General features: G+C 38.5%; 1 protein-coding gene across 2 annotated transcripts in view; it reads right to left on the bottom strand.

The window, feature by feature from the left end:
• PAPPA2 (pappalysin 2) overlaps positions 1-27,544 on the bottom strand; it is a 273,310-nt gene that overhangs the window by 226,532 nt on the left and 19,234 nt on the right. Inside the window, exons 1-2 of one of the 2 annotated variants that reach the window (XM_021063681.1) lie at positions 7,482-8,700; positions 5,707-6,778 (exon numbers count right to left, since the gene is read on the bottom strand). In XM_021063681.1, coding sequence (XP_020919340.1) covers positions 5,707-6,638 — 932 coding nt within the window. In that variant the 5' untranslated portion in view covers positions 6,639-6,778; positions 7,482-8,700. Of the gene's footprint in view, positions 1-5,706; positions 6,779-7,481; positions 8,701-27,544 lie in introns of those variants that run through there. The other variant, XM_003130330.6, reaches the window with a different exon arrangement.

Raw genomic sequence — 27,544 nt, 5'->3', positions numbered from 1 at the left:
GGCCCACCATCCTAAGGACCCTATTAGAAGAAAGTGGGCCATGTTCTAGCCTCGCTATGTACAACAGTCCTTCAGCCCTCAAACTCCCCACCATCAAAACTAAGGGAACGAGGCAGAAAAGAGACAATGAGGCACCAATACACAGAGACCTCAGCCCACAACAGGGGGCTGAAAACAAATGCATGGCATCTCATTGCATGCTTCACATCATGGGGACACTAGGTCATTGGTGGCTCACTTAAACGGTCCTCAGCCATTTGTTTTTATCTAGTGATTTTTCTCCACATGATAACAGCATTATGAAATCTGACATATACACCGAAGCAAAGAGGTTAGCAAAGTGTTCCAGATTTGATTGGACACTAAGCTCAACTCTGATGTGAAAAGGAGAGAAAGAGTAAGGCATGGAAAACAGGTTCAGCAGCAAAGAACTCTTCCTCTCGGAGATGTTATTTTAGAGAGAAAAACAACAGAAATAAGTCATGACCAAAAAAGAAGCTGAAGCCTGCAAAGGTCAGGGAAGCTGAGTTTCCCAGAGAGCACAGAGATTCCCTTGGCTTGGCTTCCTAGGATGCATCAGAGGGAGTAGCCAGTGACATCTGTGATTTAGCCGAAGTGGACTCTCAATGCCTTCTTTCCCATGGCAATCGGAGACCCTCTTTTAGGGCAGCTATTATGCAGAAGTAGACATTTGGCCTATGTAGCCTGCCCTTCCCACAAGCCAAGTTTCTTTATCTTGGTAATTCTGTTCAAATGGCTGGATGATGTATCTATAATTCATATCTCCTTCTGCCCGGACCCAAGTCTGATAAACATTCTCCCTTTGATAAGCCCATCTGGGTTACAGATGTTCAGTGGTGGATTCCTCAGGCTCTCTACCTCTCTCAGAGCCTTTGGGAGAGGAACTCCTTTGGGCTACATTTCTGGTTTCTTACTGAGGGTGGAAGAAGAGGGAACACTGAGTAGGCATGAGAAGTGAGTACATACACCAAGCAGAGTACTTACAGGCTAGAAATCTGCCCCAACTTCCTAACCACCCCTTCTCAACTAAACAGGGAGCTCCTGAGTAGAGAGACTGTGGGCCTGGCACACTCTGTTCCTCAACACATGTCTGGAAAAAACATTTGTTGGAGTTGGATCCCTTCAGAGTCACAGAATAAAGGAATTGTGAGCTTAAGCATGGTGATTTAATTATAATAATAAGGATGCTCCATATGAGTAATTTAGTTCAGAGACAACCACCAATTCTACAAGCCACAGGCCCTTGTAGAAATCCAGAGTTATATCTCTATAAATCCAAAGTTCTTTCAAACAATCCAAGCCATGGCACAGAAAAGCAGTCTATACTCCATGTTCTGCTTTTGGTGCCTCAGACTGGATTTAAACCCAGGAATTTAGATAAAATTAGTAACCCCCTCTACTAGGCTATTAGCTCTTAACTCTATGTATTCTTCATATCTGCCCCTTTGTTTGACTTACTGTGTCTGGCACATCATAGGAATGTGATAAATAGTTGTTTTTCAATATATGGTTCTTGCCAATAAGAGTTATGATGTGATGATCATTGTACAAGTATTAATGTAATAAAATTTACTGAGTATAAAAAAAGAGTTAGGAAAAAAACTCAGTATTTATGCATTAATCACCTCCTGCTTCTATTCTCATAAATGTTTGTCTTTTTAGAGGTGAATTTTTTTCCTATTAAAAATTGTTTCAAATCTTAGTCTTATTACTTCAGATATTTTGTCATCATTTTAGGGTTGGCCTTTTATTCCTTTGTTGATAGTCAGTGGTTTTCAATTTGGACACATGCCCCTTACCTCTGGCAAATATTCCAAAATTACTACTTTGATATTTCTTAATTCTCAAATTTCTTTTTTCCCCCAAAACTCCTGAGGATGGATCTCCTGAATTTATTCCCTTTCTTCTATCTTTCATATTTTCTGTTATTTTTTTAATTTTTATTTTTTTAAGATTTCCTTGAATTTATCTTTTGGCTCTTCTATTGACACTTTTTTTAATTTTAGAAATCATATATTTAAGACATTAACCTTTGACTTTCTAATCTATTTTTATTTATCTTCATTTTAAGGGCACAACCCTTTTTTTGAGGCTAAAAATAAGATAAATTCTGAATTGGTTTTCCTGTGCACTATATGATTCATCTGGAGTCAACTTTTATTTTTCCTTTTTTTTCCCCTCTTAATTCCTATCTGTCTTTCATGCTGGTGAATTTTCTCACATGTCTAGTGCTTGTTCACAATAGGAAACACATTTTAGATTTCTACTTAATATGATTTAAAAAGAATATCTATGAATTTTATTTTTTAGAGAAAGAAATCTGAAGGCAGACCACAGTGGAAAGGATAGTTGTCTTCTTCCTTAATTCTCTTATATTTATTTCATGTATAGAACATTTATTCTTGATCCATCCTCTCTGCCTTTATTGTGCTGTGCTGAATAAATGTCCTTTATTAGAAAGTTTTTTCCAGTAAAATAAGCTAGTAAATTAAGATATACTCATGCCATTCAGGATGCAGCGGCTCCAGTCCCTCCATCCCAAAAACCAGGGAAGAGAAGTTCCAGGATGATGATTGTGCAGCAGACCTAAAGATAAGAGTCAAGTTGGAAAAGGAGAGGAAAATGGAATGAACCAGAAGGGAAAGATAGAGAGAAGCACGAAAAAAAAAAAAGAAAAAGAAATTCTATGCATTAGCGGATAAGACAAACCATTTGAAAATGATTGAAGATATCAAAAAGGAAGGAAGGAAGAAAATAGAAGAGAAGGAAGGAAGAAATAGAAATGTCAGGGACAGGGTGTATATGTACGGGGGTGGAGGGCCAGGCCAGAAAGGAAACAGAATAATGGGATAAAACTTTGTCCCGCCACCAAAAGAAAAATATTTTATAGTCACAATGTTGTAAACATAACTGGTTACACTGAAAATAGTAAAATAACTATAGTGCAAAGATGGAGAGGAGAAGGAGGCAATGTAAGCATTAAAGACTCATCTTTAGGAGTTCCCATCATGGCTCAGTGGTTAACAAACCTGACTAGGAACCATGAGGTTGCAGGTTCGATCCCTGGCCTTGCGCAGTGGGTTAAGGATCTAGCATTGCCATGAGCTGTGGTGTAGGTTGCAGATGTGGCTCAGATCCTGCGTTGCTGTGGCCCTGGCATAGGTTGGCGGCTACAGCTCCAATTAGGCCCCTAGCCTGGGAACCTCCATATGCCGCAGGAGCAGCCCTAGAAAAGGCAAAAAGACCAAAAAAAAAAAAAAAAGAAAAGAAAAAAAAAAAGGCTCATTGTTATAATATCAGCAAGTCAATGCATAATGTTTACAATTGATGAATCAAGTAATATAAATATAACATTTGGACACAGAGAGGTTATTACCAGAAAAGGTAAGTAAAACAGATAAATATGGGAGCAAGGCTGGAGAGGGGAAAAGGATGGGGAGGAGTTAGAGGATTGCCATTCTTCCTTTTGGTAGAATTTGCTATATTTGTCTTTTAGCACAATTTGATATTTTAAGTAGGAGCATTTATTTTTTTACTTAAATATTGTTAACCATCAAAAAAAGTAGAAATAGGTCCTTTCATTCCACAAAGCAAGTTTTGCAATGTGAGGGAGAGAAGTTTAAAACGTATCTGGGTCTACACATAGAAAGGGATCGGTTACCATGGCAACTCTGAGGCAGTAAGGGTACTAAGTTATAAACACAGGGATAAGGGCTATGGCAATAAGGATTTAAAGAGATGAGGGGCCACTGTAAGGAGAATGATGCTTGGGCATCCTGAAAGACAGCTCTCTCAGTCAAAGCAGTGGTCTGTTGTAATGTGCTAGCAGACAAATGAGAACAAGCCAGATTTCCCTGGAGAGCTCTCTGGAGATCCTAAGAGTTGGCAAAGACTGTCATTAGTGAGGTTTAGCTTCTGCTTAAGGTTATCAAAATCTAAAAACCAAACCCAAACAGGATCTTTCTTATGCAAATATTTCTGGTAATGTGATCAGTTCCCTCGGTATTATTATGTAAACAAAGGCTTCCCATCTGTCAGTTCTAATAATGATAACAGTAACTAATGTTAGTTTAGAGCTATTTTTGTACTTTGAAAACTCTAGCATTACCAAGCACTTTTCTGCACCTTATTTCATGTGATTCACAAAATAACCCAAGGATAGAGGTAATGCAAAGTATTAACTGCAATCACCCTCGTTTGACAGACAAGACATCTGGGTTTCCAAAAGCGACTTGCAAAATTTACATAGCTGGTTAAGTAGCAAAGACTCTGGAATTCAACTCTGTTCCCTGAATCCAAATCTTACACTCAACCCTGGATATCACATGTCTGAGTTATAGGCCAACCTATTAATGGGTGCTAACTGCTCACACACGGGGGTACCAGGAGGACTGCCCACACAAGAAGACCATGAGTTAACACACAAATCATGGCCAAAACCCACAAAGGCAGCCATTCCTGGATAGCTCCAGTCCTACCTCCCACCCATACTACACTCTAGCTCAGGTGTAAGCCTTTTTACAATTTTTATAAAGGTACCTGTGATAAATGGGGAACACTTGCTCACATACACAAGTTAACAAGTTTACCACCCATCTCTCTTTTTTTTTTACCTCCCTCTAACACTCCCCAACCACCTGCATCCGCCATCAAATGGAAATCCTCTTATTGGTTTCTGTCCCACAACAGATGACACATCAGATCCATTTATTTATTAAAATAAACATGAAATAAACAACTATGTCTCAGCTGCCTTTCCAGTCACTGGGAATGTCTCACAGGCCCTGGTCACAGAGAGCTGATATTCCACATCAAGGAAAGACAAATGAATGCATAAGAAAAACATCCAAAGTTGGCAGGTGTTGTAATTTGTTGAGAGACTGATTAGCCAATTTCAACTGGGAGATCATGAAAACCCTCTCCAGGAGGTGATATTTAAGTAGATTTTGGAATTACAAGAGAAAACCCACCAAAAGAAGATCTAGGAAAAGAGAATTCCAGGAAGATGAAACAGCTAGTGCAAAGCCCTTGGGCAGGAACATACTTGATTTGTTCAGTGAAACAGAACAGTCAGTGAGGCTGGGCAGTGTGGGTGCGGAGAGAGCAGGAAGGAAGCTGGAGAGGTGGGCAGGGGTCAGGTTGCAGCAAAGCCTGTGATCCAGCCACCTAAAGGAGACCTATGGTCAGATGCAGAATGTCTTATCTTCATAAAGCTACTATTCTGCTCAAACTGCATCAGGGACTAAGCACACACGGGGGTGCGTCATGAATTTGTGTTACTTTGCTGGAAACTTAAGACTATAAGAAGACTGCTCATGTACAGTTGGTGCTGACTGGTTTCTGTCAATATATACCTTGTTTGCTCTCTATGAAGATGCCTTGGCTTCCTCCCTTTCCTGTGTCTCAAGCACCTGGTACATGCGCACCTCACACCACATATACAGTTGTCTGCTCCACAGAAAATGAGTTTTGTGAGGGCTGTCTCTCGTCTTAGTCATCTCTGTGTCCCTGATTACCCAACACAACATTTAGCACTTCGCGAAAGATCAATACTATCTGGTGAAGGACATGAATGTTTTACTTGGGGGGGAGGGTGAATACTCTTTTGTCTCCAGAAGCCAAAAGGCTGAAACAATGTTAGAACAGCATGCTACAAGCAGGACACCCCAAGCGCCAGTCCCTTACCTTCTGGGTGAGTCAGGGTCGAAGCAGGTCTTACGCACGTCCGCCGCCTCGGGGTCACAGCAGTCGCCATCATCAAAGTCGTTCAGCATGTTGTTACACTCCGTGTGACAGAGCCCATCCCTGCGGTTCCAGGAGTAGCAGCGGCCCTGCAGGCGGCAGTCACCCCCATCGTAGCCAGTGAGTGGGTGCTCGCACTCAGGGTCACAGTGGTCATTGCCAATCTTGCTGGGCTCACAGTTCACAAGCACAACGCGGTGGCGCAGGGTGGAGTTGTGGACCTGGTGGACGCTAAGCTGCCAGCTGATGTTGTAGCGGCTGAAGGCTTCATTGAGCACCTCATGCTGCCGACGGATCTGCTCCTCACTCACCGTGGGGTTCAGGCCCTCATCATCACAGATGTTCACCACCTGGTAGCGTATCACCTTCTCTCCCCGGAGGGGCCAGTGCCCGTTGTACTGGGAGATCAGTTCCACATTGTCACAAGCCGTTTGCCCACAGAGTGGAGGCTGCAAAGGTGACAGAATCTCAGGCTCTGGCTCAAAGCCCTGGAGAACCTCAAGCCGTGGGTACTTCCCATCTCCAAAGAGGGCCCACTGTTCTTCCAGGGGCTCAAAACTGGCTGTTAAAAGCAGGGTGGTCAAATCCTCCACCTCACTTGGCTGCTGAGGTCTGTGCTGCAGATGGCTTTGTGGGCGGGCCGTCGACCAGAAGACCAGTGTGCCCAGGTGTCCACGGAAACAGTGCCCGTCCTCAGAACTATCCCCCCCAAGGAGCAAAGAGCGACAAGATGCCATGAAGGGGCTGTTGAGGGGACCAGACTGGTCTGGACTACTAGCCACCCGAGTGCCATCCACATACAAGGCCATGCGCTGTCCGTCGTAAGTGACTGCCACATGTGTCCACTTGCCTGGTTGGTAGCGACTGTGGCCCATCACAACTGTGGCTTTCTTCACGCGGTCGGTGCGAAGAGAGAAGAAGAAGCGGGCATCTCGCCTTCCCACGTCCTTCCCTGAGCGGATCCCCAGGGCCCAGCCCTTGTCACTGATTGTGTGGGAGCAATTATCAAACACACCTGGGAAAGAAGGACGAGTCGAGGGGAGAAATACCAGAATAAAGGGAATGGAGAGAGGGAAAAGAAAACCCATATAAATAGCAAGAATGTAGGTTTTTAATGGGAAAAAATGAGGGATACAGATTTCCCCACCTGTGATGGCTGGCTAGTAACCCCTATCAGGCTATTGTGGCAACACCTTTCTGCTAGAGGAATACAATTTGAGGTTCCATCCAATTCAATCCTTTTGGTGTTTTTAAAGAACCAAAATGGAAGCTGGAAGGGGATGTCTAATGGAAATGACAGCCATCCTCACCACTTGGTCACAAACGTTCCTCCGGCTGATTCTGTGTCCATGCCTTCCCTCCCTTTCTACTTCCCCAGAAGTCAGGAGGGCCTTCATGGTTCTTTTAAAAGACAGTAATCTCCTACCCCCTCAAAAGATCATTTTTCTCTATTGACTCCTGAAATGATGATTCTCATGGGGAAAATAAGGTGAGGACTCTAACATTCCAGACATGACTCCCAGCCCACTAGTCCCTCTAGTGCCTAAGGGCATGGACACCCATCCATAGCGAACAGTTGTTCCCCAGAGTAAGCAATTCCCCATGGTCCTAGACTAAAATAGTAGTCAAGTTTTAAGAAAAATTGTTCTACAATCAAAACACCCACCACAGTACAGAGCTGAAACTTTCCCAGATAAATGAAGCTCCTTACGACTTACAATTTTGCCACCTTGCTCAAGGCAGGCCCAGGACTACTAAGTCCCATTAAGAAAGGAAGGAACACCTGTAGATAACTAGATCACTAATATGTCAGGAGCAGGAAGGAATAATCAGGTATAACAGGACCACAGATGAAAGAGGAATCCTGATGGCAGTTTGGAGGCTCCCAGCAACCCGTCGGCAGCTACAAACCCACCATCTCCTCCTGGCACCTCTTCTAGCACAGGCAGTCTCAAGAGAAGATTTTCTTTGTAATCTACATAGGGACAGCACATTCCACTTTGGAGCGGCTTAATAAATACTGCTTTAACTAATGAATTATTAAAAGAAAGGTAGGCAGGCCTTTAGAGCAGACACCTGAGGCTAACACCAACAGGTGTTCTTCCCCAGCCTCCCCCAGCTAAGAATTTTACTTATTCCCCTGAGCTCCTACGTAATCCACCCAAACAGTACTTCTCTATGGAGAGTCTGGATTCTAAAGCCATAAGTTCTCCCATTCTAATTGTGGGCAAGTGTCTTAAAAGTAGCTACATTTTCATAAATGATAGAATATCTTCTGTCTCTAGCATAAATCAATAATTGGTGATTTAAAAATCAAACATTCTTTTTAACAAAAGCAACTCCTTCTTAATTTAGTAATTCTAACAGACCTCCAAGCACTGGAGATGATGAGATATAAAGCACTGGTGATGTGCTAGTTTTGTTTGGGGATTTTTTTGTTTGTTTGCTTGTTTGAAGAATTACTACTTTACAGACTCTTGTACTGGGTGGATTTTCAAAAGAGCAGACATACCTAATGAGATCAATAGTAAGTTCCCTGCTTCATAGTTTCTCCTTGTGCACTTATTTTCACAAGTACATTGAGTCTGAATTGTGTCCATCTGCTAACCTATGAACAAGTATGCCCAATATTTAACATCAGACCATGGCGTTATTAACCTCTCAAACAGTATATATCTGCTGGTTTTTAGGAGGAATAATCAAGGAAGACCCTATTTTGTAGTTGTTGCATATACACAGGTGTATATGAGTTGGGGTATAAATTATTAGGCTTGACATATAAATTACTAGATAATTGGCTTGTTATTGCAATTTTGAACACTTTCACTTACTGTCCTTAGAACTTCCAGTCTAGTATCAACAAAAGAATTGCTTCCACTTATTTATCTCATAGGAAGCTATAAAATTATAGATAATGTGTCTAAAATGTTATTTTTAACTTCTTGAGACAGACAATGGAATTTTCTTATCATACTCAGCTAGTTCTGATTAATCTAAGGTTAGTAGTTATATTAGAAAAGAGCTATTGGCCTAAAGCATTAAAATAGTCAATTTTAGTTGGGAGTTGTAACAAGTACACAGAAGTATTACTTTTTGAATGATTAGCAAAGTAAAGATTCTTTACTCTCTAATTTAGTAAGATGTATAAGTACCATTATGTGAAACCTCATTAGGTACCTAAATAACTGCATTTTATTTGCTGCATTACCATTGTTCATACTTCATCTATAGGAAAAGAGTAAATAGTTGTTAAAGCACTGTCCTGCACTCGTTCCAGAAAAAAAAGCATACTTAAAAATAGAATTTTCTAAGCCAATTACCATGGACCAAACAATTGCGTCCTCCCAAAATTCACTTGTAGAAAACCTACTCCCTACTGTGATGACATTTGGAGATAGGGCCTTTAGGGGATGATTAGGTCATGAGAGTGGAGCCCTCATAGTGGGATTAGTGAAGAAGATAGTTAGCTTCTCTCTCTGCTCTCCACCGTATGAGAATACAAGAAGACAGCGAGCCATCTCCAAACGAAAAAGAGGGTCCTCGCCAGAAGCCAGATCTGCTGGGGCCTTTATCCTGGATTTCCCAGCCTCTAGAACAGCAAGAAATAAATTTCTTTGTTTAAGCCACCCAGTCTATGATATATTTGTTACAGTAGCCCAAACTATGACATCAATGTCATCAACACTATCTATGGATTGGAATCACAGGTGGAACTTTCACAAATACAGACTCTCGTGAAAGCATGTTGAAAGCTCAGGAATTTTTTTTTTTTTTTTTTTTTTTTTTTTGTCTTTTTAGGGCCATACCTGTGGCACATGATGTTTCCAGGCTAGGGATCGAACCAGAGCCACAGCTCCTGGCCTACGCCACAGCCACACCAACATGGGATCCAAGCCATGTTTGTGACCTGCACTACACCTCACAGCCATGCCAGTTCCTTAACCCACTGAGCGAGGCCAGGGATTGAACCTTGTCCTCATGGATACTAGTCGGGTTTGTTACCACTTAGCCGCAGTGGGAACAACAAGAGCATCTGATATTCTATATTTACAAAATAAATTAAGCTTCTTACCCCTTGCTCAGAGGATGGAAATGCAGGAGACAGAAGTTGAGAGTCCTAGTTTTTCCAACCAGTGAAAAAGAATGAGAAAGATGTTATCAATAAGTTAAATTAAACATGGAGTGGAGATCTCAACCGATATTGTTTTAAACGCTTCATTTAAGGAATCACATCAGGTTAAGCACTTTGAGTTTTTCTGAGGTCTCTATGCACCCATAGTACATAGTTGCTCATTAGTTCAGAAAACTAATGGAACAAGAGATGGTTAAAAGAAATAGGAGCCTGTTACGAATAAGTGCACAGATAGGATGCTGTTAGGGAATATGGCTAATTGACTGTCTAGGACTGATAATTAATTGGAGCTTTTTATTATCTGTAATACAACTCATATTTCAGACCACTGAAATGGAAATAAACTTCCCTTGCTCCCAATAAAAGCCCTATTATTCCAAGAGAGGAACCTGTAGCACTGAATCATAGAATGCTTACATCTCTCTAGGAATCACTGCCAGCAGCCCCAACCTCTTTCATGAGATCATGAGTGTGCCCTTGCGAGGATTTTTTAAATTTCCAAGGATAGACTAAATAAATGTTTCTATCCCCTGCATCTTCTATAGTCTTATAGTTTGTACTGGTAAAAATCCATTCCTTTAGTCTGGAGGATATGAATGAATTATCCAATTCTCTTCTCCTTTGAGACTGAATAGACCAGTCTGCAGTTAGGCTGAAATTGCAGCCTGTGCTCAGATCAACACAGATTTAGCCCCAACATTGAACCGTAACCTAGAAGCTCTCTATTTCACCCCTAGCTGGTGGGAAGAGGATCATCCTTGGCCACTTGAAGGGCTGTCACCCTACTAATCTTCAAAGGGTATATGCATTTCATCTCACTGTCTTACTCTTCCTGGAAAAAGAAATTCCACTTGGAATTAATCATTTTGGTTCCTCAAACATTTACTGGATATTTCATTCTTGCCAGACATACACACTCTTTTCAGCTTTGGAAGTAAATGTAATCTTTGCCCTGGAGTAGCTACAGTTTTATGGGAGATTGAGAAATATAGCAGATAATTTTAATATAACATCAGAACTAAGATTAAGAAATACCCATAGTTCAGAGAGGATTTCCTGAGGGGACTGAGACCCAAATCTACTCTTGAAGAATGTACAATAATTATCTGGGCAAAAGAATTACAGAATCATTCCACACCGTGAAGATAGCAGGATGGAGGGCACCAGAGGTAAAACATGTCCAGGTAGGTCTTGTATAACACAGCAAGCAGCTTGGACTCTCTATGTCAGAGAATGCCTGGAGGTCTTCCTACTGCTGTCAAATGCCTCTGATATCCTATGAACACACAGATGAATTCTAGGTTGCAGCACCTCAAGGTTGACCTTGTCTTGGCCACTAGTTCCAACTGTAATTACAAAAATTTCCAAAGCTTGCAGATGGACAACTGTGGCACAAGAAAGACATGACAACCACAAGAATTCCATGTAGTTAGTTCACCCATGCACTTGGTCGATAGACATTTATGAAGAAATACTAGCTGCTACTTTCAATACTTGGTGCTTGGAATTTTTGTAGTGCTCAAATGGTTATTTGATATCATAGGGGGTTCAGTACAGTGAGGAAGATAAATATTAAATAAATAACTACAATGAGATATTGGTAGGAAGTATAAGTAATTATGTAAACAACAAAAAGACCCCTTTGTTAAAACATGGATGTAATACGGCAGAAATTACTGAATATCAGCTTTCCAGCACTGGCCTATCTTGTTAACAACTTAATTCCAATCAAATGTTCCCATGAAACTAGGGTTACCCTGATTACCAGTCAGGCTGTCTGGGAAGGTTAGGAAGACCCAAGGCTAAAGAATTCCAAAAGAGGGGAGTTCCCATCGTGGCTCAGTGGTTATTGAATCCGACTAGGAACCATGAGATTTCAGGTTCAATCCCTGGTCTTGTTCAGCAGGTTAAGGATCCGGCGTTGCTGTGAGCTGTGGTGTAGGTCGCAGACATGGCTTGGATCTCGCATTGCTGTGGCTGTGGTGTAGTCTGGTACTACAGCTCCAATTAGACCCCTAGCCTGGGAACCTCCATATGCTGCAGAAGCAGCCCTAGAAACGGCAAAAAAAAAAAAAAAAAAAAAAAAAGAATTCCAAAAGGTAAGTTCAGGCATTCCCAGATCAAAGATCCTGTTGGTTTACACAGAAACATTCACTGTAAAATTTCATAGACCCTTCATTTATACCAAATACTTTAGCTTGATCTTCTAAACTTTGATACGGTGTTCTTTCAGTGAATATGTTTTCCTTCACTTCTTATCACGTAATGATATCCCCTATTTATATAGCACTTGAGCATTCCAAAGAAATCCTTTATAACTATCATTTAAATGATAAAGCCATCTTGTGAGGTAGACAGGGTTTTTATCATAACCACCCTTATAATATAGATGGGGACAATGAGGTTCTGAGAGGTCAGATGTCACACTAGTGCAGAGAATACACTAGAACCAAGGTATCATGATTCTAACCCCAAAACAGTTTTCTCTGCTGAGAAAGACCATAGTGCATGGTGGTTACAAGCAGGAATCAACCAGAAGCTTCAGTCTCCAGTTTACCATTTAACATGCTATGTGACTTCAGAAAACGTATCTCATCTTAGTTTACTCATTTGAGAATTGTACATGTAAAATAAAAATCTGTCCAGCACTGGTCTTCTCTTCAGCATCCTCCAACCACAAGCTGCAATCACAGGTCTACCTCATGACATTGTTTTGAGAATTAAATAAGCAATATATGTGAAAGATCTTAGTACAATGCCTAACTCATACAAAGTGATTAATAAACATTACCTATGATGACTAGAAAAAGTTTGACGATCAACTATCAAATTAGATATAAAATCAATGTTATGCCGATAAATGTTTAGCAACTGGTTCTCTGAAGGAAACAAACCTTGATTTGTAGCATTTGCCAATTTCTGTGGCATGAATATTCCCACCATGGCCAATTTTAATCTACTGATGTCACTAAACATGGAGTTGGGAGGAGATGTGTATAACTGGCTTTGGTAAGCTAGTCAGAGCCAGTTCTACCAATAGAAAGTCTCAAAAGAAAAGTGGATGCAAGCTACCATGTGTCTCCGTCACTCTCTGACTATTAAAGCAGATGTGGCTGCTTTGCTGGTGATAAGATTTTTTTCATTAAAAGGAGGTAAGTGTAACTTAGGGACTTATTATAAAACTACAGTAATCAAGACATTGTGGTATTGGAGTTCCTGTCATGGCTCAGTGGTTAACGAATCTGACTAGGAACCATGAGGTTTCGGGTTCAATCCCTGGCCTTGCTCAGTGGGTTAAGGATCCAGTGTTGCCATGAGCTGTGGTGTAAGTCACAGATGAGGCTCGGATCCCCCGTTGCTGTGGCTCTGGCGTAGGCCGGTGGCTACAGCTCTGATTCGACCCCTAGCCTGGGAACCTCCATATGCCACGGGAGCGGCCCAAGGAAATGGCAAAAAGACCAAAAAAAAAAAAAAGACATTATGGTATTGGGGAAAGAGAAGACAAATAGATCAACGGAACAAAGTAGAGAGCCCATAAATATAGTCAATTTATCTTTGACCAGGAGCAAAAGCAGTGCAATGGAGCAAAGAAGTCTCTTCAAAAACAAATGAACAAACAAACAAAAAATGGTACTGGAAGAGCTAGATAGCTCCATACAAAGAAAAAAAAAATGAATCTAGACACAGACCTGTGTCTTCTTCACCAAAATTAACTCAAAATGGAGACCTCAATGTAAAATGCAAAACTACAAAACTCATAGTAGGAAAAAAAAAACATACATGACCTTCAGCATGGTGATGCCTTTTTAGATACAACACCAAGACATGATCCATGAAAGATATAATTTATAAGCTGAACTTCATCCAGATTAAAAACTAATTTTATTCTAAATCAACATCAAAAGAACTAGAAGATAATGCCACACACAGGAAGAAAACACTTGCAAAAGACACATCTAACAAAAGATTGCTATTCAAAATATACAAAGAACCATTAAAACTCAACAATAAAAAAGAAAGTTTAAAAATGAGTCCAAGACCATAGGAGATACTTTACCAAAGAAAATATACACATAGCAAAAAGGCATATGAAAAAATGCTCTACATCATACGTCATCAGGGAAATCCAAAGTAAAACCAGGAGACACCACTACACAGATTTAGAATGGTCAAAACCCAGAACACTGGCAACATCGAATACTTTTGAAGATGTGGAGCAACAGGAACTCTGATACCTTCCTTGTGGGAATGCAAAATGATACAGCCACTTTGGAAAACTGTTTGGCAGTTTCTTAAGAGTATGTTTAATACTCTTACCATAGGATCCAGCAATTATGCTCTTTGGCATTTGCAAAAAAAAAAAAAAAATTGAAACTCTGCCCAAACAAAAACCTGCACATTGATATCTGTAGCAGCTTTATTCATAATTGCCAAGTCTTACAAGCAACCAAGACAACCTTCAGTACTTGAATGTATACATTAACTGTGGTCCACCCAGACAACAGAATATTATTCAGTTCTGAAAATAAATGAGCTACCAAGCCATAACAGACACGAAAGAAATATAAATGCATATTACTAAGGGAAAGGAGCCAATACAAAAAAGCTAAATATTGTATGATTCCAACTTCTGGAAAGGGCAAAACTATGAAGACAATTAAGAGATCAGTGACTGCTAGGGTGAGGGTAGAGACATGAATAGGTAGAGCACAGAGGACTCTAGGGCAGGGGAAAAAAATCTATAAGATATTATAATTATGGATATGTGTCCTTTTATTTTTATCCAAATCCATAGAATGTACAGCACCAAGATTAAACCATAAAGTAAACTACGTTCTTTGGGTGATTATGATGTTCCAATGTAGATTCATCCTTGAGGAAAAAAAAGATCATTCTGGTGATTAATGTTGATAAAGTGGGAGGCTATGCATATGAATGGGCAAGGGACATATGGGAAATCCCTATATCTTTCTTTCAATTTTATTGTATATTTAAAATTATTATAAAATAGTAAGTCTTTTTAAAAGAAGGGGAAGGTAAATGTTGCTCCCACTCTGCATTTTGAGCCTTAAAATTACCAGAGCACCCAGTGACCAACTGTGCCTGTAAAATAAAATCTGTCCATACCAGATCTGATCTTTCTATCCTTCAACCACAAACTGGGATCACAGAAAGACACGCACAGCTCATTCACATGCCCTCAGGAGTTACTCCAGCCCTGCTTCCTTCACTCCATCAAGTAGAATCAAGAAGGACTTTGATACAAAAGAAAAATTACCAAATCTCCACACTTAGAAGATTTCTCTTTCTTCTCAGTCTAGCAGAGGAGACTACATAGAAGGCTGACAAAGCCAACACAGTCTAAGCCAACACAATATAAACTCTGAGCTTGTGCAACATTGAGATTTTTTAACTTTGGATGTACATGTGATAGAAGCAAAGATGTTATAACTGTTGCTTATTCATCAAAACCACATTCTTGGTAGGAAGAGAAGGACCAGATCATCAACATAATTCATGAAATCACTCAACACTAAACTGAACTATGAGAACCCCTGGGTTAGAAAAATCAGATCAAGTGAGGTAACTTGATGGTGATACTGAAGCCAAACATTTGGGTCATGTCTTAAAACTTTAAGACTTATTCTTTCACAGAGTGGTTGAATGGATAAAATAAGAAGGCTCATCTATACGCTGCCTAAAAAAGTACTCATTTCAGATGTAAGGACACATGTAACCTAAAAGTGAAAGAATTAAAAATATGTTCTATGCAAATGGAAACCAAAGGAAAGCTGGGGTAGAAATACTTTTATCGATCAAAATAGATTTTAAAACTAACACTGTAATAAAAGACAAACAAATACTGTAATAAAAGACAAAGGAATTACATAATACTAAAGAAATTATTCCAACAAGAGGATATAATATTTGCAAATATTTATGCACTTAACATAGGAGGAACACTTACATATATAAAGCAAATAATAACAAGCCTAAAACAAGAAATAGATAGCAATACAATAATAAGCAGAAGACTTTAGTACCCCATTTACATCAATGGATAGATCACCACAACAGAAAATCAATAAAAAAAAAACAATAGCCTGAAATGACACATTAGACCAGATGTTTAATAGTTACATATAGAACATTCTGTTCAAAAGCAGCAGAATATACATTCTTCTTAATTGTGCATGAAACATTCTTCAGAATGAATCATATGTTAGGCCACAAAATAAGTTTCAATAAATTTAAAAATACTGAAATCATACCAAACATCTTTTCTGATCAAAATTATATGAAGCTAGAAATCAATTACAAGAAGAAAAAAACAAACAAACAAAAAAACATGTGGAGATTGAACAAGATGCTATTGAATAGGTAAATATATCAAAGGGGAAATTTTAAAAATTACCTTTAGACAAATTAAAATGGAAATGTACAACACACCAAAATCTAAAACATGAAGCAAAGCAGTACTAAGAGGGATGTCTACTGCAATAAATGCCTACCTCAAGAAACAGGAAAAATCTGAAATGAACAACCTAACACTGCACCTAAAGGAATTTTTTAAAAGGATAAAAGAAACACAAGGTTTACAGAAAGAAGAAAATAACAAAGATCAGAGTGGAAGTAAATGAAACAGAGACTAAAAAGAATAGAAAACATCAATGAAACTAAGAGCCAATTCTTTAAAAAGTTAAATATGACAAACATTTATCCACACTCAACAAGGGAAAAAGAGGACTCAATTAAAATTAGAAATGAAAAATGAGGAGTTCCCATTGTGGCTCAGCAGTAATGAACCCAGCTAGTATCCACGAAGACAAGGGTTTGATCCCTGGTCTCGCTCAGTGGGTTAAGGATCCAGCATTGCCGTAAAGTGCAGTGTAGGTCACAGATACAGCTTGGATCTGGCATTGCTGTGGCTGTGCTGTAGGCCAGCAACTACAGCTCTGATTCAACTCCTAGCCTAGGAACTTCCTTATGCCATGAGTGTAACCCTAAAAAAAAAAAAAAAAAAAAAAATGAAAAATGAGAAGTTACAACTGGTATCACAGAAATATAAAGAGACTACTATGAACAATTATCTACCAACAAATTGGACAGCCTAGAAGAAATGGATAAACTCCCAGAAATATATGATCATCCAAACAGAAGAAATTTCATGAAGAAATAGAAAATTTGAATAGACCAATTGCTAGTAAGGATACTGACTCCATAATCAAAAACCTCCCAACAAACAAAAGCCTAGGACAAGACAGCTTCACTGGTGAATTCTACCACACATTCAAAAACGATTTAATAGCTAGTTTCTCAAACTCTTCCCAAAAGTTGAAAAGGAGAGATGCTGCCAAACTTATTTAATAAGGCCAAGATTTCTCTGATACCAAAACCAGACAAAAACTCCACAAAAAAAGAAAATTAGGCTAATATACCTGATATATATAGATGCAAAATTTCTCAAAACATATTAGCAAATAGTTAACAAAACATTTAAATTTAACAGAACATTTAAAAAAAAATCATACACAATGACCAACTGGGATTTACTCTAGAGATGCAATAATGATTCAACAACTGCAAATCAATCAACATGATATACCACATTAACAAAATAGAGGATGAAAATCATACGATCATCTCAAAAGATGCAGAAAAAGCATTTGACAAAATTTAACCTCCATTTATGATAAAAACATCCAACCAAGTCGGTAGAGAGGGAATATATCTCAACATGATAAAGATCATATATGACAAGTCCATAGATAGTCATACTCAAGGGTAAAAAGCTAACATCTTTTCCTCTGATTTGAGAAACAAGACAAGAGTGGTCCTGTATGTTTATTCGACATAGTATTAGAACTCTTAGCCAGAGCGATTAGGCAAAAAATAAATAAATAAATAAATAAAAGGCATACAAATTGGAAAGGAAGAAGTAAAACTGTCACTGTTTGTGAGTGACATGATTTTATAAATAAAAAATCATGAAGATCCTAAATCAAAAAATTGTTAGAACTAATAAATTCAGTAAAGTTGTAGGATACAGTATGAATATACAAAAATCTTTTGTGTTTATACACACTAACAACAAACTATCAGAGAGAGAAATTAAGACAATAATTTATAATTGCACCAAGAAAAATAAAATACTTGGAATAAATTTAGTCAATGAGGTAAACTGAAAATTATAATACATTGATGAAAGAAATCAAAAATGACACATATAAATGGAAAGATGACACATATAAATGGAAAGATATCTCATGCTCATAGGCTGGAAGAATTAATACTGTTAAAATGTGCACATTAGCCAAATGCACAGATTCAATGCAATCCTTATCAATATTAGAGTGGCATTTTTCACGGAAATAGAACAAATAGTTCTAAAATTTTTATGGAATCACCATAGACCTGAATACTCAAAGAAATTTTGAGAAAAAAACAAAACTGGAGCCCTGATTTTAAACTATACTACAAAGCTTTCATAATCAAAAGAGCATAGTATTGGCATAAAAACAGACACACAGATCAGTGATACAGAATAAAGAACCCAAAAATAAACTTACAGCAAGGAGCCAAGAATACAATGTGAAAAGGACTATCCCTTCAAAAAATGCTGTTGGGAAAACTGAATAGCCACTTGGAAAAGAATGAGACTAAACAACTATATTATTCATACACATATACCCCCCACACACACACACATGCAAATGGAAGTTTCCGCTGTGACTCAGCAGGTTAAGAACCCAACATAGCATCCACAAGGATGTGGATTAAATCCCTCACCTCACTCAGTGGGTTAAGGACCTGGCATTGCCACAAACTGTGGTGTATGCGGCAGATGGGCTCAGATCTGGCATTGCTGGGGCTGTGGCATAGGCCAGCAGCTGCAGCGTTTATACAACCCCTAGCCTGGAAACTTCCATATGCCACAGGTATGGCTCTAAAAAAAGGGAAAAAAATTCAAAATGGATTAAAGCCTTGAATATAAGATTCAAAACCATAAAACTCCTAAGAGAAAAATAGAATGTAAGCTCCTCAACACCAATCTTGGCAATGATTTTTTTGGATCTGACTTCAAAAGCAAAGACAATAAAAGCAAAAACAAACAAGTACAACTATATCAAACAAAATATTTCTGTACAGCAAAATGAAAGGTCAATCTACCAAATGATGAAAATATTTGCAAATCTTATACCTGATAAGGGGTCAATATCCAGAATATATAAGTAACTTGAACAATTCAATAGCAAAAACAAACAAAAATGAACAAAAAAATCTGATTTTAAAAAAAAGAGAAGAGCTGAATACACATATTTCCAATGATGATTTCCAGATGGCCAACGGTTACTTTAAAAGATGTTCTACATCATTAATCCTCAGGGAAATGCAAATCTAAACAACGAAATATCACCTACCACTGGTCAGAATGGATATTATCAAAAATACAATAAAATACAAGTGTTGGTGAGGACATAGAGAAAAGGGAACCCTCGTGCATTGCAGGTGGGAGTGTAAATTGGTAGAGCCACTATGGAAAACAGTATGGAATTTCCTCCAATAATTAAAAATAGAACTACCGTATGATCTAGCAATTCTACTTCTGGGTATTTATCTGAAGAAAATGAAAACAGTAATTGGAAAAGATATGTGTGCCTTTATGTTCACTGCAGCATTATTTACTACAGCAGAGATAGGCAAACAACCTCAGTGTTCGTCAATGGATGAGTGGATAAAAAGATGTAGTAAATACATTCAATAGAACACTACTCACCATCCATAAAAAGGAATGAAATCTTGCCATTTATAAAACCATGGATGGATCTTGAGGTTTTTACGCTAACTAAAATAAGTTGATCTTATAACAAACCATAATGGAAAAGAATGTGAAAAAGTATATACATAGGAATCATTTTGTTGTACACAAGAAACTAACACAACATTTTAAAACCAACTATATTTCAAGGAGAAAAAATTTTTTAAATAAATTTTAAAAAGAGAAAAATATATACTGTATTGTTTCATTTACGTATGGACTCTAAAAAACTCACAAAGAGAACAGGATGGTAGTCAGCAGAAAGGTAGATTTGGGAAGGGAAGTGTGATGGGTGAAGGGGTTCAAGAGGTACAAACTTCCCATTATAAAATAAGTAAGTCTCAGATATGTAACGTACAGCATGGTGACTATAGTCAATAATATTGTAGTTCAGGAGTTCCCATCATGGCTCAGTGGTTAATGAACCCGACTAGTATCCATGAGGACTCCTGTGCGATTCCTGGCCTTGCTCGGTGGGTTAAGGATCCAGCACTGCCGTGAGCTGTGATGTAGGTCCAGACGCAGCTCGGATCCCACGTTGCTGTGGCTGTGGTGTAGGCTGGCAGCTACAGCTCCGATTTGACCCTAGCCCGGGGAACCTCCATTGCCTCAGGTGCGGCCCTAAAAAGACAAAAGACAAATAATAATAATAATAATAATAATAATAATATTGTCGTTCATACTTGAAAGTTGCCAAGAGTAAATCTTAAAAGTTCTCATTACAAAAAATACATTATGGGAATTCCCGTCATGGCTCAGTGGTTAGCAAATCCAACTAGGAACCATGAGGTCATGGGTTCGATCCCTGGCCTTGCTCAGTGGGTTAAGGATCCGGTGTTGCCGTGAGCTGTGGTGTAGGTCACCAACATGGCTCGAATCCTGCATTGCTGTGGCTCTGGCGTAGGCCGGCGGCTACAGCTCCAATTAGACCCCTAGCCTGGGAACCTCCATATGCTGCGGGAGCGGCCCAAGAGATGGCAAAAAGACAAAATACATACATACATACATATATATATATATATATATATATATATATATATATAATGTAACTTTGTATGATGACAGATAACTAGACATTATGATGATCATTTTGCAGTATATACAAATATTGAATCATTACGCTATACACTTGAAATTAACGTTATGTTGATTACACCTCAAAAAAAAATTTAAAAAGAATGTTTCTTTAAGCTCTTGCTTGGAACTAGATGCCATTATGTATCAATGTTTATTAAATTTAAAATTGATCCAATGCTTTATCTTATGTTTAATCACTGTTCTGAGAGAAAGGGAAGTAAATTGGGGGAGCATATCTTTTACTTTAATCCTGCTCTCAACTTCAAAACTCCATGTTATATATACTCTGAATATATAACAGAGCTGTATATTCATGTGGGTCTTCAGGAAAAGTCATTTGCATCCATTTTTTACTATCATTAATTTCCAAAATTTGGAATTAATAGAATCAATTCTTCTCCCTGGGTGAAGAAAAACTCTAATAGTAGTGAATATCCAGGCTAGAGAGTTAGAAATAACAATTTAATGTGGAAATTTTTAAATGCAGCCCCTGCAGAGGAGTAATCCTGCTTCTTTCCATTCAGGGTTCTTTGCACTCAGGAGATCTGCTCATATCAAGAAGAAATAAAGGAACTTAAACTATCTTTTATTAAAGATCTACTATGCTCCAGACACTGGACATTTGCCAGTCCGTTTAAACCCTACTAACAAATGTATGAACTGAATTTTACTATTCTCACTTAGAGAACAAAAAAATTGAGGATTATAGAAGTTAAGCAAGGTTTTCAGTCTTACATATAGGAAGAACCAGAGACAGGGATCAAAACTAAGTCTCTTTGACCAAAAAGTCCATGTTCTTTCCATTGCACTGAAACATTTCAAATATTAAAAAAAAAAAAAATAGGCGCTGTATTGTTCTTTTTGGAGCAAGAAGAGAAAAAAGATGATGAGTATGGCACTCACAAGTTTTCAGACCACTTCTTGAAAGTGACTGAGATCTGACTCTTGAAAAAAATGTACAGGCTGACATTCACACCTGGAAATACTTTGGAGGAGAGAACAGACTGGCTCATACAGCAGTTAATACCTCCATGCTGGTCAATGCCTAAATTAACAGGCTGACTTACTGGCATGTAGTAATGTCTACATGGCCCTCCAGGGTTTTCTGCGACACTTGATACTTGGCAATCAACTCTAGAGGAACTGAGGCAAAGGCAGAGCTTTGTATCCCAAAGCCAGGACAGTGACTAAAGGCTGGAGAAGATGGGAGGGAAGCTAATGTGAACACTCAGCTGAAGACTCTCCTTCAAGCCAGGGGCTTGCATCTCCATTTCCTCCTTTTTCTTGGTTTCCACACTAAGCACGTAACTGGTAGAGGAGGACTCTGTATTAGAAGCGAGTGTGACAGAGAAGGAAAGTGAAATGTCCCAGGTAGGAAGTGCTCCCACTTCTCAATCAATCCAATCAGACTGCTATGACTGCTCACCTCCTTCTCCACCAGAAATCTCCCTACTCCCCTGCTGCAATCTGCTGTCAGTTGGCTTTGACAGAATGGGGGTCCCCTGAACACAAAACAAGATAGGAGTTATGCTTCAACAGTGCTCTTAGCATCCTATTGAGGAGGAAAGTATCTACCTACGAGTATGAAGTGAAAGAAAAAAGAATCTTCTGAGAACTGTCAGGGATCAAGCTGTCCTTGGCAGTCTCGTTTTATGGTCATGACAAATTGGACAAAAGAGTAAGACATATTCTTTTCTTCCTCAAAGCAGAAGAGTATCCGTGTTTCAAGAACATTATGAGAATTTTGATTTCAGAGTGTTGAAATAAACGGAAAAGCCAAAAAGTCGCCCCGTCTGAGAGGCTATATAGGCCCAATACTGAGAAAGGTAGATGCCCTGGGACTTCATTCTCACACCCTTCCCCAGTTAAAATCATGCTCTGCAGTCAGCATGTCACTCTCCTGACACCAACATTCCAAATACAGTCTCAGCCCCATAAATAATGCTATAGAACTCCCTTTGTCTGAAGTGTCTCCCATCTACAAGTATGTCCTCCAAAAATTAGCCTAAGTTTCACCTTCTCTGTGAAGCTTTGCTTAACCACCCTAGCCAAAGCAGTTTCCTCTTGCAGCTTGCTGACCCTCATGGTACTGCTGCTACTTCCTTTATTTGCCCAAGTAAATTGAATGTTCCTTGAGGATAAGAGCCTATCTTAGACATATGTGAATTACCCACTGGGTCAAGGGAGAAACAAATTTTAGTTCCTACATTGCACCTGCTCTTTTCTGCAAGTCAAACTGAGTCATGAGAAATCTGACCCAAAGAAAGAAAATGCCCCATTAGTCTCAGGCAAGGAAGAGGGATGCCCAATGGCTCTACCATTGCATCTGATGTGGAAGAATGACACAAGAGGGACAAAGCATTCAATCCACTGTGAAATTATGTTTTCAGACTTTCCCATATTAGATGTGCTTTCCTCAGCCATCACATAATAAGCTGCTTCCTTTTGGGTCCCACCACTTGGATTACATCACACATGGTAAAACCTATGGAGAGCTTTTCTTAAGCAAAGCTCTATCCTGGAGGGAATATCTACCCAGGACAGACTCTCACAGAGAAGATCATTTAACTATAGGCCAAGGTAGAAGATAAAGATAAGATCCAGGCAAAAATGCTATTCTTGGCACAGAGATGGCTGTGGAACCTTGCTTCCAGGAAAGCCCCATAGCAGAGTTCTCTGTATTTTTGGGAGGGCTGAGGTCAAGAGTGAGAGTTCTGCTTCTCCAGGAAGATGTGTTGGCTTCCAGGAAGGTGAGGTTCAACAAAGAGAGGAGTCATGTTTCGTGTTATCAGCTCTGGTAACTGAAAAAACATGCTGTGTGGTGCAAGTATGTTTTTAGGAGGAAAAAGAGCAAAAAACAGGGCCAGGGAAGGTCATGATCATTAATCAACCTGATACAAGACAAGGGTCTTAGGATGTTATGCCTATGGCTTCTCCACACATCTATCTGCTGTCTTCTGCAGAACTACTTACCAAACACCCCAGCCTCCAGTGAGAGCATGAGGGGAACAAAAAGGGCCAAGAGGGAGGGGGATATAGGCCATCCATCAAAGGCCATGCAGCCTGGCAGAGAGCAGGGCTGTTGTCAGCAGGAAAGTGGTAGAAAGTGAAAAAAAAAGAAGGCCAGGGAGGTGTTTTTCAGCTGTTCTAGATGACTTTCCTTCAAGACAGGATTAGGCTCAGTTTCTTAACTATGAGTCCAAGTTTTTACAAATTATAGTACAGAGTGGTAAAAAACCTCCTGAGACTATTTCACTAGTATCTTCCCAGAAAAATTTTAAACCCCTTTTTATAGTCCACTCTTCATTTTAGTCATGTTCTTATCATGCACAAAGATGACAGAAACCAAGATGAGAAGTTCTGAAGCTTTCTGTAAGCCACCCAGGAATAAGGTAAAAGTCAATGAGGCAGACTGGCAGGAGAGGAGAGGGCTTTCTTTGTGATTGCCTGAGAAAGCAGGGAAACACAAAATGGCAAGATGGGGGATAAGAATCCAAAGGCATGTACCACCTCAGAAGAAGTGTCCCATACACAAAAACCATGGAAAGTAGTTATCAAGGTTCCTGACACAAAGTGTCAATAAATGTTAGCTACTCTTAGAGTTATTATTGCTACTGATGAAGGGCAGAGGGGACAAAGGGCATTAAAGGAAAAGGACCACCACCTTCTACCTTTAATTGGTAGTGCCTGCCTGGACCAGACTGAAAGCACACAGGCCTTCTAAAGGCCAACTCTAGACCAAAGCTGCTTAGATCTTATTGTGTATATGAGTAATGTCCAAAGTTAATATTAATAGCAAAGTTAATATTAAGAAGTGAACAGGAAATAACAAGTTTTCCAGACAAGCAAAAACTAAAGAAATTCATCACCACTAAACCAGTCTTACAAGACAGGTTAAAAGGACTTCTTTAAGCTTAGAAGAAATGGCACTAACTAATAAACAGATATGAAAGGATAAACCTCACTAGGAAGATAAATATATAGAAAAGGTAGTGGATTAATCACTTATAGAGCTAGTATGAAGGTTAAAAGACAAAAGTAGTAAAAATATCTGATAAGAATAATTAGTTAAGGGAAAACAAGATAAAAATATAAAATGTGACATCAAAAATATAAAATACTGAGGGGGAGAGTAATAATGTCAAGCTTTACAATGGGATGAAACCTTCAGTGTTATCAACTTAGAATAGACTCTTTTAGATATATATAAGCCTTACGGTAACTACAAAGCAAAAACCTATAGTAAATACACAAAAGATAATGAAAAGTTACATAAGAATAACACTAAAGAAAGTCATCAAACCACAAAAGAAGAGAGCAAGAGAAAAAGAGGCTACAAGAACAGCCAGTAACTACATATCAATAATTATTTTATATGTAAATAAACTCAATTCTCTAATAAAAATACATAGAGTAGCTAAATGGCTATTTATATTTTTTTAAAAGACCCATCCATATGCTGCCTACAAAAGAGTCACTTTAGATGTCATGACACACACATGCTGAAAGTAAAGGGATGGAAAAATATATTCCATGCAAATGGAAACTAAAAGCTGGGGTAGCTATACTTATATTAAAGAAAATAGACTTTAAAATAAAGATTGCAACAAGATACAAAGAAAGGTGTTACATAATGACAAAGGGTCAATCCAATAAAAAGATATAACATTTGTAAATATTTATATAAGCAACATAGGAGCACCAAAGTGTACAAAAGCAAGTAATAACATACCTAAAGGGAGAAATAGATAGCAATACAATTATAGTAGGGTACTTTAATACCCCACTCACATTTAGACAGAAAATCAATAAGGAAAAATTGGCTTTAAATGACACATTAGGACTCTAGCGACTTAATACAGATATATACAGAAAACATTCCATCCAAAAGCAATAGAATACACATTTTTCTCAAGGGCACATGGGACGTTTTCCAAGATAGATCATATGTTACACTATAAAACAAGTCTTAAAAAATTTAAGAAGGTTGAAATGATATCAAGCATCTTTTTTGGACATAATGGTATAAAACTATAAATCAATTACAAGAAGAAATACGGAAATTTTAAAAATATGTGGAAACTAAACAACATGCTACTGAATACCAATGGGTAAATGAAGATTTAAAAGAGAAATTAAAAATACCTTGGGACAAACAAAAATGGAAATATGCTATATCAAAATATATCAGATACAGATAAAGCAGCTCCAAGAGGGAAATTTCTAGCAATAAATGCCTACCTGAAGAAACCACAACAACAACAACAACAAAATCTCAAATAAACAATCTAACTTTACACCTAAAGGAACTAGGGAAAAAAAAGAACAAAGAAAACCAAAATTGAGCAAAAAGGAGGAAATATCAAAGATCAGAACAGATATAATGAAATAGAAACTAAAAAGACAATCGAAAAGATCAATGAAATCGAGAGCTAGTTCTCTGAAAAGAACAACAAAATTGACAAACCTTGAGCTAGATTCACCAAGAAAAAAAGAGAGAAGACTCAAATAAATGAAATCAGAAATGAAAGAGATGTTATAACCAATTACACAGAAATACAAATGATTATAAGAGTTTACTACATGTTATATACCAACAAATTAGACAACCTAAAAAAAAATGGGTACATACCTAGAAACATAGAACTTTCCAACTCTGAATCATGAAGATGCAGAAAATAGAAATAGAAAATCTGAACAGACTGATTACTAGTAAGGAGACTGAATCAGTAATCAAAAATCCTCAAACAAAAGTCCAAAACCAGACAGCTTCACTAGTAATTCTATCAAACACTCAAAGAAAAATTAATCCCAATCCTTCTAAAAATCTTCCAAAAAATAGAAGAGAAGGCTTCTAACTCATTACATGAGGCCAGCATTAACCTGATATCAAAACACAAAAAAATACCACAAGACAAGGATACCACAAGAAAAGAAAATTACTGGCCAATATTCCTGATGAACACACATGTACAAATCTTCATGAAAATATTAGCAAACTGAATTCAACAATATATTAAAAGGATCATACACCATGATCATGTGAGATTCATTCAAGGGATGTGAGCATGGTTTTAACATTCACAAATCAGTCAATGTAATACACCACACTGACAAAATGAAAGACAAAATTCATATGATCTCCTTGATAGGTACTAAAAAAGCATCTGAAAAAATTCAATTGCCTTTTATGATAAAAACTCTTGGAGTTCCCGTCGTGGTGCCGTGGTTAGTGAATCCAACTAGGAACCATGAGGTCGCGGGTTTGATCCCTGGCATTGCTCAGTGGGTTAAGGATCTGGCATTGCCGCGAGCTGTGGTGTAGGTTGCAGACACAGCTCGGATCCCGCATTGCTGTGGCTCTGGTGTAGGCCGGTGGCTACAGCTCCGATTCGACCCCTAGCCTGGGAACCTCCATATGCCGCTGGAGGGGCCCAAGAAATAGCAAAAAGACAAAAAAAAAAAAAAAAAGAAAAGAAAAATCCTAAAATTTATATGGAACAACAAAAGACCCCAAATAACTGTAGCAATCTTGAGAAAAAAGAACAAAATAGAAGGCATGATTCCAAACTACATTACAAAGTCATAGCGATCAAAACCATATGGTATTGGTATAACAGCAGACACACAGATCAATGGAACAGAATAGAGAGCCCAGAAATAAATCCGCACAGATATGTTCAATTTATTTATGACAAAGGAGCCAAGAATATACAATGGGGCAAGACTGTCTCTTCAGAATATGCTGTTGG

This window comes from Sus scrofa, chromosome 9 (genome assembly GCF_000003025.6).
Source record: "Sus scrofa isolate TJ Tabasco breed Duroc chromosome 9, Sscrofa11.1, whole genome shotgun sequence".
NCBI classification, from domain to species: domain Eukaryota; kingdom Metazoa; phylum Chordata; class Mammalia; order Artiodactyla; family Suidae; genus Sus; species Sus scrofa.
The sequence above is the reverse complement of the archived record's forward strand: the minus strand, read 5'-3'. Positions and strand labels throughout refer to the sequence as shown.